Source organism: Oncorhynchus kisutch, unplaced genomic scaffold (assembly GCF_002021735.2).
Source record: "Oncorhynchus kisutch isolate 150728-3 unplaced genomic scaffold, Okis_V2 scaffold4008, whole genome shotgun sequence".
Lineage (NCBI taxonomy): Eukaryota > Metazoa > Chordata > Actinopteri > Salmoniformes > Salmonidae > Oncorhynchus > Oncorhynchus kisutch.
Window position 1 is genome coordinate 45,258 of NW_022265953.1, and position 14,743 is coordinate 60,000.

General features: G+C 42.5%; 1 protein-coding gene across 8 annotated transcripts in view; it reads left to right on the forward strand.

Annotated features, from left to right (window-relative positions):
* LOC109886102 (CMRF35-like molecule 1) overlaps nt 1-14,743 on the forward strand; it is a 47,537-nt gene that overhangs the window by 29,910 nt on the left and 2,884 nt on the right. For 2 of the 8 annotated variants that reach the window (XM_031821673.1, XM_031821679.1), the window contains exons 1-3: nt 8,959-9,283; nt 12,183-12,497; nt 12,610-12,828. In XM_031821673.1, coding sequence (XP_031677533.1) covers nt 9,244-9,283; nt 12,183-12,497; nt 12,610-12,828 — 574 coding nt within the window. In that variant the 5' untranslated portion in view covers nt 8,959-9,243. Of the gene's footprint in view, nt 1-8,701; nt 8,846-8,956; nt 9,284-12,182; nt 12,498-12,609; nt 12,829-14,743 lie in introns of those variants that run through there. The other 6 variants (XM_031821676.1, XM_031821675.1, XM_031821674.1 and 3 more) reach the window with 5 other exon arrangements.

Consider the following 14,743-nt stretch of genomic DNA (forward strand, 5'->3'; position numbering starts at 1 on the left):
AAGAGGTGCATCTCACAGTTACAGATGGTAAGTGAATTCTCCATATGAATTGTTATCTAGTAATTCACTTCCTGACTTATTTCCTGACATGAAGTTGTTTCAGTATTGGTGTTTATCTGTACTTTCTATTGACTCACAGCTCCTCCCACTTCTACAACCTCAACTGTCACCTCCAGACCCCATGTCTCCACAACCATCCCAAACCTTTCTACAACATCCTCTAACCTCTCCACAACCCTCCCAGACCTCTCTACAACATCCCCAAACACCTCCTCAACCCTCCCAAACCTCTCTACAACATCCCCAAACACCTCCTCAACCCTCCCAAACCACGTCAGTGGTCGCCTATCAAGAGATGGTATGATGAATCTCTCATCTTCGACATTACAATTAATATGTTGTGATATGAAATGCTGTAATGCTGGATGAAAATCAGTGTTGATCCTTCAGAGAGCAGGTATGATGGACCTATCGCTTCTATCAATCTATCACCTTCAGACAACTATAATATGCTGCTATATACTGTAATCAGGCTATCAGATAATATAGACAGAATCAACTATATCTGGTCATGCATTGGACAAATCTCTCTCTCTCTCTCTCTCTCTCTCTCTCTCTCTCTCTCTCTCTCTCTCTCTCTCTCACTCACTCACTCACTCACTCACTCACTCACTCACTCACTCACTCACTCACTCACTCACTCACTCACTCACTCACTCACTCACTCACTCACTCACTCACTCAGACACTCACTCAGACACTCCCGGAGCAGGACAGAGTCCGAGTGCTGGTAAGTTTGTTTTCTACTAATGGCAATGTTGTCATGCTGATGATATAGAGGCCAACAGGAAGTCATGTCACTCTTGAGGTTGCTATGGTTACTCTGATCACTATCTAACAATATGTCTGTCTGTCTGTCTGTCTGTCTGTCTGTCTGTCTGTCTGTCTGTCTGTCTGTCTGTCTGTCTGTCTGTCTGTCTGTCTGTCTGTCTGTCTGTCTGTCTGTCTGTCTGTCTGTCTGTCTGTCTGTCTGTGTTCCTATCAGTTACTCCAGTGGTCATCATGGTGTGTGTGAGTCTGACTGTGTTGGTGGTGGGACTCATCCTGCTACTGATCTACAAATGGAGGAGAGACAGGACATCATCAAGTGAGTAACTCTCAGATGTATGTATGTTTGTTGTTTTGTGTAAAATGACTTCTAATCCCCACAAATATGTATCAAAGTATCGGTATACACCTTATCAGATCTCAGAAGCTCTCAACATTTAAACAACCTGTCATTAGCTATTAAACTTCTTAATACCCACGGATACATATCAACGTAGTGGAGTGGAGGTATACACCTTATCAGTGGGCGATCTCAGAAGCTCTCAACATTTAAACAACCTGTCATTAGCTATTAAACAACATAATAACTCTAAATCATTCAGGAACAAACCAGCCATGTAGTTTAAGAAGTAATGAAAAATATTATATTAAGCTATTATGACTTCAAGGCTGTAGCCTTGTGAAGCATTTGTGACACTCTATAGGTAGCAGGAGCACTCAGCATTTCAACAACATCTTGTTGTATTCAACCAATATAGACTTTAAATTGAACATTTAGGCTCTATAATATGAAATAAAACCACTTTTATAAACTTAGAATTAAAAACTATTAAAACAAAATATTAATTATTCCAGTGTCTTTTAATTAATTTTTAGAAACACCATAATTGCGCAATGCCATCATATACAGCCTAGTTTGTAAGTTAGTTGAGCCTAGCAGACAGTATTATTTTCCCGTGGCCTGATCACAGTCAACACACATCTATTTTGTAGGCCTAATAACAATATAATGGACTGAAAAATTAAATATTTGAAAATTATATTTTGCACCTGATGATATGGGGCTGCTGTGTTAAAAAAACATTTTATGGCTAGGTTCACCGAAAACATCCGGTGAAATTGCAGAGCGCGAAAAAAAGAAAAAAAGAAAATAAATATTTAACTTTCATACATTCACAAGTGCAATACACCAAATTAAAGCTTAACTTGTTAATCTAGCAACCGTGTCAGATTTCAAAAAGGCTTTACGGTGAAAGCAAACCATGCGATAATCTGAGGACATCAAACAAACACATGACAATCATTTCAACCCGCCAGGTACGACACACAACTCAGAAATAACGATATAATTCATGCCTTACCTTTGAAGAGCATCTTCTGTTGGCACTCCAATATGTCCCATAATCATCACAAATGGTCCTTTTGTTCAATTAATTCCGTCGTTATATCTCCAAAATGTCAATTTATTTGGCGCGTTTGATTCAGAAAAACACCGGTTCCAACTCGCCCAGCATGACTACAAAGTATCTAATAAGTTACCTGTAAACGCTGTCCAAACATTTCAAACAACTTTCCTAATCCAACTTAAATAAAACGTAAATAATCGATAACATTTTAGATGGGATAAACTGTGTTCAATAAAGGATAAAAACAACGTGAAGCGCCTGACCTGGAGCTCACATCAAAACAGTATAGTCCACTCAGATGGACCCTCGTTCTGAATCGCCGTACTTCTTCATTTCTCTAAAGAAAAACAAAAACCAATTTCTAAAGACTGTTGACTTCTAGTGGAAGCAATAGGAACTGCAACCAATTGCCACAGAAATCACCTCAACAAATATTTTTCCTGGATGGTTTGTCCTCGGGGTTTCACCTGCCAAATAAGTTTTGTTATACTCAGACATTATTTTAACAGTTTTAGAAACTTTAGTGTTTTTTTTTATCCAAAACGACCAATTATATGCATATCCTAGCTTCTGGGCCTTAGTAGCAGGCAGTTTACTTTGGACACGCTTTTCATCCGGACGTGAAAATACTGCCTCCTATCCCAAACAGGATTTATTAAAAAACAAATGGCTTTTTCTTGAATCTATTGATGGTCAGATACTTCAGTTGTAACTGGTTCTGTTGAACATGATTGTAACAGGTGATAGACAACTTTATCACTGTTACAACCCTCGACTGTTCTCTTATTTCACAACAACCTTGTTGAAATCAAAAGTCATTTGTTGTCTTTCCATCAATTACACAGGCTGTCAGTGACCTATTTCTTGGTCGACTCTCATCAACATTATCCAACTTGCTATCCAGCACTATCTAGTTTTGTTTTGTTTCACAGAAGGGGTAGAGTACAGTTTATTAGACTACAATATATTATGCAGTACCAGTACTGTCACTAAACCCCTTTTCACCCTGCTGGATCTGATGAATCATTTTCAGTTCAGTTTCAGTCAGTTCAGTTCCAAGCTTCAGTTGAATGACTAACCAGGCCAGCCCAGTCCAGCTTGGCTCTGTAGTGGGAAGAGAGGTCCTGTAGGAACTCCGAACACAAGAACACAATGGTGGTTTACACACTGCAGAACTAAGCTGACACTCAGCCATGCCAAGCCAAGCCCAGATTGGCCTGGATACTCCTGCTAGAACTGTTAGCATGAAGAAAATATTCAGGCCAGCACAGTAAAGCTTGGGTTTACCTGACTGTGGAAGATGTATAATTTTAGGTCATTCAGGTGGGCCGTTTGGGACATTTTGGGCAAAATTAGAGTATACCCACTGTTCCAGGCACAACTACACTACTACACTACTACACCACTACACTACTACACCACTACACTACTACACCACTACTACACCACTACACTACTACACCACTACACTACTACACCACTACACTACTACACTACTACACCACTACGCTACTACACTACTACTACACCACTACACCACTACGCTACTACATGACTACAATACTACACTACTACACCTCTAAACCACTACACTACTACTACACTACTACACCACTACACAACGACACTACTACAATACTACACTACTACACTACCACTATACTACTACACTACTACAGCACTACACTACTACACCACTACACCTCTACTACACTACGACACCACTACACTGCTACACTACTACACTACTACAGCACTACACTACTACACCACTACACCTCTACTACACTACGACACCACTACACTACTACACTACTACACTACTACAGCACTACACTACTACACCACTACACCTCTAGTACACTATGACACCACTACACTACTACACTACTACACTACTACAGCACTACACTACTACACCTCTAATACACTACTACACCACTACACTACTACACCACTACACCTCTACTACACATCTACTACACTACTACAGCACTACACTACTACACTACTACACCACTACACTACTACACCACTACCACACCACTGCACGTACACACACATGATTTATATGTTGTGTTCCACAGGGCCAGTCACCAATCCAGACACAACAACCCAAGACTCCTCCTACCAAACCCTCAACATAGCAACCCAAGACTCCACCTACCAAACCCTCAACACAGCAAACCAATACTCCACCTACCAAACCCTCAACACAACAACCCAAGACTCCACCTACCAAACCCTCAACACAGCAACCCAAGACTCCACCTACAAAATCTCAATACAACAACCCAAGACTCCACCTACCAAACCTCAATACAACAACCCAAGACTCCACCTACCAAACGCTCAATACAACAACCCAAGACACCACCTCCCAAACCATCAACACAACAACCCAAGACTCCACCAACCAAACCCTCAACACAGCAACCCAAGACTCAACCTACCAAACCCTCAACACAGCAACCCAAGACTCCACCTACCAAATCTCAATACAGCAACCCAAGACTCCACCTACCAAACCTCAATACAACAACCCAAGACTCCACCTACCAAACCCTCAATACAACAACCCAAGACTCCACCTCCCAAACCCTCAACACAACAACCCAAGACTCCACCTACCAAACCCTCAACACAGCAACCCAAGACTCCACCTACCAAACCCTCAATACAACAACTCAATACTCCACCTACCAAACCCTCAACACAACAACCCAAGACTCCACCTACCAAACCCTCAATACAACAACCCAAGACTCCACCTGCCAAACCCTCAACACAACAACCAAAGACTCCACCTACCAAACCCTCAACTCAACAACCCAAGACTCCACCTACCAAACCCTCAACACAACAACCCAAGACTCCACCTACCAAACCCTCAATACAACAACCCAAGACTCCACCTACAAACAACCCAAGACTCCACCTACCAAACCCTCAACATAGCATCCCAAGACTCCACTTACCAAACCCTCAACACAACAACCCAAGTCTCCACCTACCAAACCCTCAACACAGCAACCCAAGACTCCACCTACCAAACCCTCAACACAACAACCCAAGACTCCACCTAGCAAACCCTCAATACAACAACCCAAGACTCCACGAACCAAATCCATAATACAACAACCCAAGACTCCACCTACAAAACAACCCAAGACTACACCTACCAAACCCTCGACACAACAACCCAAGACTCCACCTGCCAAACCCTCAACACAACAACCCAAGACTCCACCTGCCAAACCCTCAACACAACAACCCAAGACTCCACCTACCAAACCCTCAACACAACCAAAGACTCCACCTACCAAACCCTCAATACAACAACCCGAAACTCCACCTACCAAACCCTCAATACAACAACTCAATACTCCACCTACCAAACCCTCAACACAACAACCCAAGATTACACCTACCAAACCCTCAATACAACAACCAAAGACTCCACCTACCAAACCCTCAACACAACAACCCAAGACTCCACCTAGCAAACCCTCAATACAACAACCCAAGACTCCACCTACCAAACCCTCGACACAACAACCCAAGACTCCACCTGCCAAACCCTCAACACAACAACCCAAGACTCCACCTACCAAACCCTCAACACAACCAAAGACTCCACCTACCAAACCCTCAATACAACAACCCGAAACTCCACCTACCAAACCCTCAATACAACAACTCAATACTCCACCTACCAAACCCTCAACACAACAACCCAAGATTACACCTACCAAACCCTCAAAACAACAACCAAAGACTCCACCTACCAAACCCTAAACACGACAACCCAAGACTCCACCAACCAAATCCATAATACAACAACCCAAGACTCCACCTACAAAACAACCCAAGACTCAACCTACCAAACCCTCGACACAACAACCCAAGACTCCACCTGCCAAACCCTCAACACAACAACTCAAGACTCCACCTACCAAACCCTCAACACAACAACCCAAGACTCCACCTACCAAACCCTCAATACAACAACCCAAGACTCCACCTACCAAACCCTCAATACAACAACTCAATACTCCACCTACCAAACCCTCAACACAACAACCCAAGATTCCACCTACCACACCCTCAACACAACAACCAACGACTCCACCTACCAAACCCTCGACACAACAATCCAAGACTCCACCAACCAAACATTCAACACAACAACCCAAGACTCAAACTACCAAACCCTCAACACAACAACCCAAGACTCTACCTACCAAACCCTCAACACAACAACCCAAGACTCCACCTACCAAACCCTCAATGCAACAACCCAAGACTCCACCTACAAAACAACCCAAGACCACCTACCAAACCCTCAACACAACCAAAGACTCCACCTACCAAACCCTCAATACAACAACCCAGGACTCCACCTACCAAACATTCAACACAACAACCCAAGACTCCACCTACCAAACCCTCAACACAATAACCCAAGACTCCTTCTCCCAAACCCTCAACACAACAACCCAAGACTCCACCTACCAAACCCTCAACATAGCAACCCAAGACTCCACCTACAAAACCCTCAACACAGCAACACAAGACTGCACCTACCAAACAACCCAAGACTCCACCTCCCAAACCCTCAACACAACAACCCAAGACTCCACCTCTCAAACTTCAACACAACAGACCCAAACTGAAATGATGACACCATTACATTGACACAGAGACAGGAGAGTGTTAGTCTTAAAATGTTAGTCTTTGTAACCATTTCTACTTTTGGAAATCCATTCTGCACCATACCTTCTCAATCACTGTAAATACATGGATCAATGTAATAAAATATATTGATGTGTACTTTGTCATGCCCTGTATGTAGATTTTAATGTCTCTATTTGGTTTGGTCAAGGTGTGATTTGGGAAGGGCATTCTAGGTTTTGTTTTCTATGATTTTAGGTTTCTATATTTTGGCCAGGTGTGGTTCTCAACCAGAGACAGCTGTCTATTGTTGGTAGCCCTTTTTCCCTCCTTTCTGTGTGGGAAGTAGTCTTTGTTTGTTGGCACTATAGCCTTAAGCTTCACAGCTGTTTTTGTGTTGTTTATTGTTTTTGTCGGCGTCATCCTAAATAAAAAAGGAATATGTACGCTCACCACGCTGCACCTTGGTCCAGTTCTTTCAACAGCCGTGACACACTTAAACTATATTGTCATCATCTCAACAATGTGTTCCTCTTCTGCTGAAACAATTGTTTAATTCAATTCCATTTTAATACAGACAATGAATCGCAATTCAATTTATCATTGATGACCATCATTTTCCATGTGGACTTTTCAATCCATGAATGGAATGTCACTTCACTTCCTGAATTGACCGAGTTGAAACATGTAGTTTATTAGACTGTAACCTCGTCCCCCAGGATCAATAGAGAGCCGACTGGTGGTGGAGATTATAGTAGATTTATTCATCAGTACTGATAATATTCTGTAGGGGGCGATGTGGAGGTCGTTCTGTTGGTTTACTGAGATCTCAGTAGCTTGTCTGTTATGTGATGACATCATTCATTAAGGGGGAGTTGGGTTGTAGAGGAGGGATGTTTATTCTGTTCAGAAACTCATCTGTTGAGTTGATCATTTACAAAGACTGTATTTGGATCAATTAAATGTCAGAAAAAAGTTATAAAATATATTGATGTGTACTTTAACTATATTGTCATCATCACAACAATGTGTTCCTCCTCTGCTGAAATAAACATGGTAACTTTAGAACAGAGAAGTTGACAGTTTTAACACTTAGTCACCACAGATAGCTGAGTTCTCTGGTGGTTTAGAAGTCTAACCTCCGGCCAGTTTGAACCAGTTTCATTCTGCAGCACATATAGTATAGACCTGGAGACACTGACAGAGAAATTATCAGGATGTGTAAGATACCCACCCCCTACACCACCATTACTATACTCAACATGCAGAGAGAAAGAAAGAGAGACTGTTAATTTGATTGTATATTTAACTTTTGTTTATTATCTACTTCACTTGCTTGGGCAATGTTAACATATGTTTCCCATGCCAATAAAGCCCTTAAATTGGAGAGAGAGAGAGAGAGACAGAGAGAGAGACAGAGAGAGAGAGAGAGAGAGAGAGAGAGAGAGAGAGAGAGAGAGAGAGAGAGAGAGAGAGAGACAGAGAGAGAGAGAGAGAGAGAGAGAGAGAGAGAGAGAGAGAGAGAGAGAGAGAGAGAGAGAGAGAGAGAGAGAGAGAGAGAGAGAGAGAGACAGAGAGAGAGAGAGAGAGAGAGAGAGAGAGAGAGAGAGACAGAGAGAGAGAGAGAGAGACAGAGAGAGAGAGAGAGAGAGAGAGAGAGAGAGAGAGAGAGAGAGAGAGAGAGAGACAGAGAGAGAGAGAGAGAGAGACAGAGAGACAGAGAGACAGAGAGCGAGAGAGAGAGATGGGGTGTCAGATGAGGGAGGAGCTTTCAATTAAGAAAGACAGAGCATTTCAGAAACATTGCTGTCAAGTGTGTAGCTGACAGAGACTCTGTTGTGGAACTGGGTAGTAAAGTAACTTTAACAGTATAGTAACTGAGGAGTAACTGTCCAGAATGAAGATACTCCATGTTGTCTCCTGCTGTCTCCTCTCAGGTGAGTCTTTTACCTGGGTTTGTGCAGGATTAAAGTCAGGTTTGTAGAGGGTTAAAGTTAGATTTATCCAGGTGGACCTGAACTAGCTGGTAATATAGTAAAATAACTTTAACAGTATAGTAACTGTGGTAGTAAAGTAACTTTAACAGTATAGTAACTTTAACAGTATAGTAACTGTGGTAGTAAAGTAACTTTAACAGTATAGTAACTGTGGTAGTAAAGTAACTTTAACAGTATAGTAACTGTGGTAGTAAAGTAACTTTAACAGTATAGTAACTGTGGTAGTAAAGTAACTTTAACAGTATAGTAACTGTGGTAGTAAAGTAACTTCAACAGTATAGTAACTGAGGTAGTAAAGTAACTTTAACAGTATAGTAACTGAGGAGTAACTGTCCAGAATGAAGATACTCCATGTTGTCTCCTGCTGTCTCCTCTCAGGTGAGTTCTGTCTGTCTGTCTGTCTGTCTGTCTGTCTGTCTGTCTGTCTGTCTGTCTGTCTGTCTGTCTGTCTGTCTGTCTGTCTGTCTGTCTGTCTGTCTGTCTGTCTGTCTTTCTGTCTGTCTGTCTGTCTGTCTGTCTGTCTGTCTGTCTGTCTGTCTGTCTGTCTGTCTGTCTGTCTGTATCAGTTTCCATAATAGTGTCTGATATAGTACAGAATGAATAAGATATGTATTTGTCTATAAGGAGCCAGAATGTTTGTTTTTCACATGTACCTCATGATAATGAACTGAACTTAGAATGTTTGATATGTTGGTCTATTACCTGGGTTTGAGCAGGGTTAAAGTCAGGTTTGAGCAGGGTTAAAGTGAGGTTTGAGCAGGGTTAAAGTCAGATTTGAGCAGGGTTAAAGTCAGGTTTGAGCAGGGTTAAAGTCAGGTTTGAGCAGGGTTAAAGTCAGGTTTGAGCAGGGTTAAAGTCAGGTTTGAGCAGGGTTAAAGTCAGATTTGAGCAGGGTTAAAGTCAGGTTTGACCAGGGTTAAAGTCAAGTTTGAGCAGGGTTAAAGTCAGGTTTGAGCAGGGTTAAAGTCAGGTTTGAGCAGGGTTAAAGTCAAGTTTGAGCAGGGTTAAAGTCAGGTTTGAGCAGGGTTAAAGTCAGGTTTGAGCAGGGTTAAAGTCAGGTTTGAGCAGGGTTAAAGTCAGGTTTGAGCAGGGTTAAAGTCAGGTTTGAGCAGGGTTAAAGTCAGGTTTGAGCAGGGTTAAAGTCAGGTTTGAGCAGGGTTAAAGTCAGATTTGAGCAGGGTTAAAGTCAGATTTGAGCAGGGTTAAAGTCAGATTTGAGCAGGGTTAAAGTCAGGTTTGAGCAGGGTTAAAGTCAGGTTTGAGCAGGGTTAAAGTCAGGTTTGAGCAGGGTTAAAGTCAGGTTTGAGCAGGGTTAAAGTCAGATTTGAGCAGGGTTAAAGTCAGGTTTGAGCAGGGTTAAAGTCAGATTTGAGCAGGGTTAAAGTCAGGTTTGAGCAGGGTTAAAGTCAGGTTTGAGCAGGGTTAAAGTCAGGTTTGAGCAGGGTTAAAGTCAGGTTTGAGCAGGGTTAAAGTCAGGTTTGAGCAGGGTTAAAGTCAGGTTTGAGCAGGGTTAAAGTCAGATTTGAGCAGGGTTAAAGTCAGGTTTGAGCAGGGTTAAAGTCAGGTTTGAGCAGGGTTAAAGTCAGGTTTGAGCAGGGTTAAAGTCAGGTTTGAGCAGGGTTAAAGTCAGGTTTGAGCAGGGTTAAAGTCAGGTTTGAGCAGGGTTAAAGTCAGATTTGAGCAGGGTTAAAGTCAGGTTTGAGCAGGGTTAAAGTCAGGTTTGAGCAGGGTTAAAGTCAGGTTTGAGCAGGGTTAAAGTCAGGTTTGAGCAGGGTTAAAGTATGATTTGAGCAGGGTTAAAGTCAGGTTTGAGCAGGGTTAAAGTCAGGTTTGAGCAGGGTTAAAGTATGATTTGAGCAGGGTTAAAGTCAGGTTTGAGCAGGGTTAAAGTTAGATTTGAGCAGGGTTAAAGTATGATTTATACATGGTTTGTAACGGCTGCTTCCAACTCACTCTCTCAAACACATAGATCCCCCTGAACACAGCTCACTTTCCAGCCCACTTTCCAGCTTACACTCTCACACATAGATCCCCCTGAACACAGCTCACACTCTCACACATAGATCCCCCTGAACACAGCTCACACTCTCACACATAGATCCCCCTGAACACAGCTCACACTCTCACACATAGATCCCCCTAAACACAGCTCACACTCAGAATCCCAATCACCTGAATTCTGATCACCTGTTCACACACGTCTGTCATTTACACACACTATTTAGTTCAGTTCATTGTGAGGTATTGTTTGTTTTGGTCCTCATTCTATTCGGATCTCTGTTTATTCCCATATTAGTCCTCCTGTGTATCGTAGTTTTTGGCCATCCTCAGTAACAACGTTGTTTTGCCTTTTCCCTGCCTGTACTTTTGCCTGTCAGATTTCCTGTCATCCACCTCTTTCCTGATCTCCCGGACGACGTTATTAGCCTTTTCCCTGCCTGTACTGTTACCTTTTTGGATTCCCTGTGTATGACCATCTGCCTGTCCCTGGACCATGCTACCTGCCTCTTCCTGTGTATGACCTTCTGCCTGTCCCTGGACCATGCTACCTGCCTCTTCCTGTGTATGACCTTCTGCCTGCCCTGGACCATGCTACCTGCCTCTTCCTGTGTATGACCTTCTGCCTGTCCCTGGACCATGCTACCTGCCTCTTCCTGTGTATGACCTTCTGCCTGTCCCTGGACCATGCTACCTGCCTCTTCCTGTGTATGACCTTCTGCCTGTCCCTGGACCATACTACCTGCCTCTTCCTGTGGTCCTTTCCACCTGCTGTGCCCTGCACTTGAAACCAGCACTCTGTCTCCCATCTTACTCATTACAGGGTTAAAGTTAGATTTGAGCAGGGTTAAAATTAGATTTGAGCAGGGTTAAAGTTAGATTTGAGCAGGATTAAAGTTAGATGTGAGCAGGGTTAAAGTTAGATTTGAGCAGGGTTAAAGTTAGATTTGAGCAGGGTTAAAGTTAGATTTGAGCAGGGTTAAAGTTAGATTTGAGCAGGGTTAAAGTTATATTTGAGCAGGGTTAAAGTCAGATTTGAGCAGGGTTAATGTTAGATTTGAGCAGGGTTAATGTTAGATTTGAGCAGGGCTAAAGTTAGATTTGAGCAGGGTTAAAGTTAGATTTGAGCAGGGTTAAAGTTAGATTTGAGCAGGGCTAAAGTTAGATTTGAGCAGGGTTAAAGTTAGATTTGAGCAGGGTTAAAGTTAGATTTGAGCAGGGTTAAAGTATATCTCACAGGTCATCAGTTGTGACTGTACTGTGTGTTTCTGTTTGACAGCTCTGTGTGTTGTGGTGTCAGCTGGCACTAAGGAAGTGGTAGGAGGACAAGTCACTGTGGGCTGCTCGTTCACGTTGGCAGGGAACAACAACAAATACTTCTGCAAGGGGACATGTTCTGGTAGAGACATTCTGGTTGAAACTAATGGTAGCAAGACTGTAACTCAAGGTAGATACAGTATAGAAGACAAGGGAGATGGAGTCTTCTATGTGGTCATCAAGAACCTGATGAAGTCAGACTCTGGGACCTACTGGTGTGGAGTGGGGAGATATGGCCTAGACACATTCCAAGAGGTGCATCTCACAGTTACAGATGGTAAGTGAATTCTCCATATGAATTGTTATCTAGTAATTCACTTCCTGACTTATTTCCTGACATGAAGTTGTTTCAGTATTGGTGTTTATCTGTACTTTCTATTGACTCACAGCTCCTCCCACTTCTACAACCTCAACTGTCACCTCCCGACGCCATGTCTTCACAACCCTTCCAAACCTCTCTACAACATCCTCTAACCTCTCCACAACCCTCCCAGACCTCTCTACAACATCCCCAAACACCTCCTCAACCATCCCAAACCTCTCTACAACATCCCCAAACACCTCCTCAACCCTCCCAAACCACGTCAGTGGTCGCCTATCAAGAGCTGGTATGATGAATCTCTCATCTTAGACATGAACTAATAAGTTGTGATATGAAATACTGTAATGCTGGATGAAAATCAATTGTTCCTGTTCAAGCATTGGACAAATGTCACTACTTCTCTCTCTCTGTTGCTCTCTTTATTCACTCAATCTATCTCTCTGCCTCTCTCTCTCTGACACCCCACCTCTCTCTCTCTCTCTGACACCCACCTCTCTCTCTCTCTCTCTCTCTCTCTCTCTATTTCTCTCTCTCTTTCTCTCTGACACCCCACCTCTCTCTCTCTCTCTCTCTGACACCCCACCTCTCTCTCTCTTTCTCTCTCTCTATCTGTCTCTCTCGCTCTTTCTCTCTCTCTGACATCCCATCTCTCTCTGTCTGTCTGTATCTCTCTCTCTCTCTCGTTTTCTTTTTTTACTCTCACTCTCTCTCTCTGTCTCTCTCTCTTTTTTCTCTCTCTCTGTCTCTGTCTCTGTCTCTGTCTCTGTCTCTCTCTCTGACACCCCACCTCTCTCTGTCTGTTTCTCTCTCTCTCTCTCTCGTTCTTTTTTAACTCGCTGTCTCTGTCTCTGTCCCTCTCTCTCTCTCTCTCTCATCTAGATTTTCCTCAATAGGAATACTCTCTTGCAGGACAGAGTGCTGTTAAGTTTCATGTATACTGATTTCAGGGGTGCCTAATATATAATGGTGTTCTATTATGTTGTAGCAGGGACTATGTTGTCATGGGGATGCAGGAAGTGATGCAACACTTGAGGTTTTGTGGAAAGCAGCTGCTGACACCATGCCCTCTGTTGCTATGGTTACTCTGATCACTATCTTACTCAGTCTCTTCCTTTATATTTGTCATCCCAAAGCAATGTAGTTGCGACTCTAGGGGCAGTATTTTCATTTTTGGAAAAAAAACGTTCCCGTTTTAAACGGGATATTTTGTCAGGACAAGATGCTAGAATATGCATATAATTGACAGCTTAGGATAGAAAACACTCTAACGTTTCCAAAACTGTAAAGATATTGTCTGTGAGTATAACAGAACTGATCCAATCCGGAAGTGCCCCATATTTTGAAAGCGCTGCGTTTGAGCTGTGAATGTGAGTCCCTATTGAGCTGTGAATGTGAGTCCCTATTGAGCTGTGAATGTGAGTCCCTATTGAGCTGTGAATGTGAGTCCCTATTGAGCTGTGAATGTGAGTCCCGATTGAGCTGTGAATGTGAGTCCCTATTGAGCTGTGAATGTGAGTCCCTATTGAGCTGTGAATGTGCTATAAACCAGCTTACGCTTTCTACGTATTCCCCAAGGTGTCTACAGCATTGTGACGTAGTTTTACGCATTTATGTTGAAGAATAGCCGTCCATTACTCCAATCGGTCCTACTGAAAAACGAATTGTCCCGATGGATATATTATCGAATAGATATTTGAAAAACACCTTGAGGATTGATTATAAACAACGTTTGCCATGTATCTGTCGATATTATGGAGCTAATTTGGAATATTTTTCGCCGTTTTTGTGACTCCAATTTCCGGGTGATTTCTCAGCCAAACGTGAAGAACAAACGGAGCTATTTCGCCTACATAAATAATATTTTTGGAAAAAAGGAACATTTGCTATCTAACTGGGAGTCTCGTGAGTGAAAACATCTGAAGCTCAAAGGTAAACGATTTAATTTGATTGCTTTTCTGATTTCCGTTACCAAGTTACCTGCTGCTAGCTGAACAAAATGCTATGCTAGGCTATCGATAAACTTACACAAATGATTGTCTAGCTTTGGCTGTGAAGCACATTTTGAAAATCTGAGATGACAGGGTGATTAACAAAAGGCTAAGCTGTGTCTCAATATATTTCATTTGTGATTTTCATGAATAGGAATATTTTCTAGGGATATTTATGTCCGTTGTGGTATGATAATTAGTGTCAGGCGATGA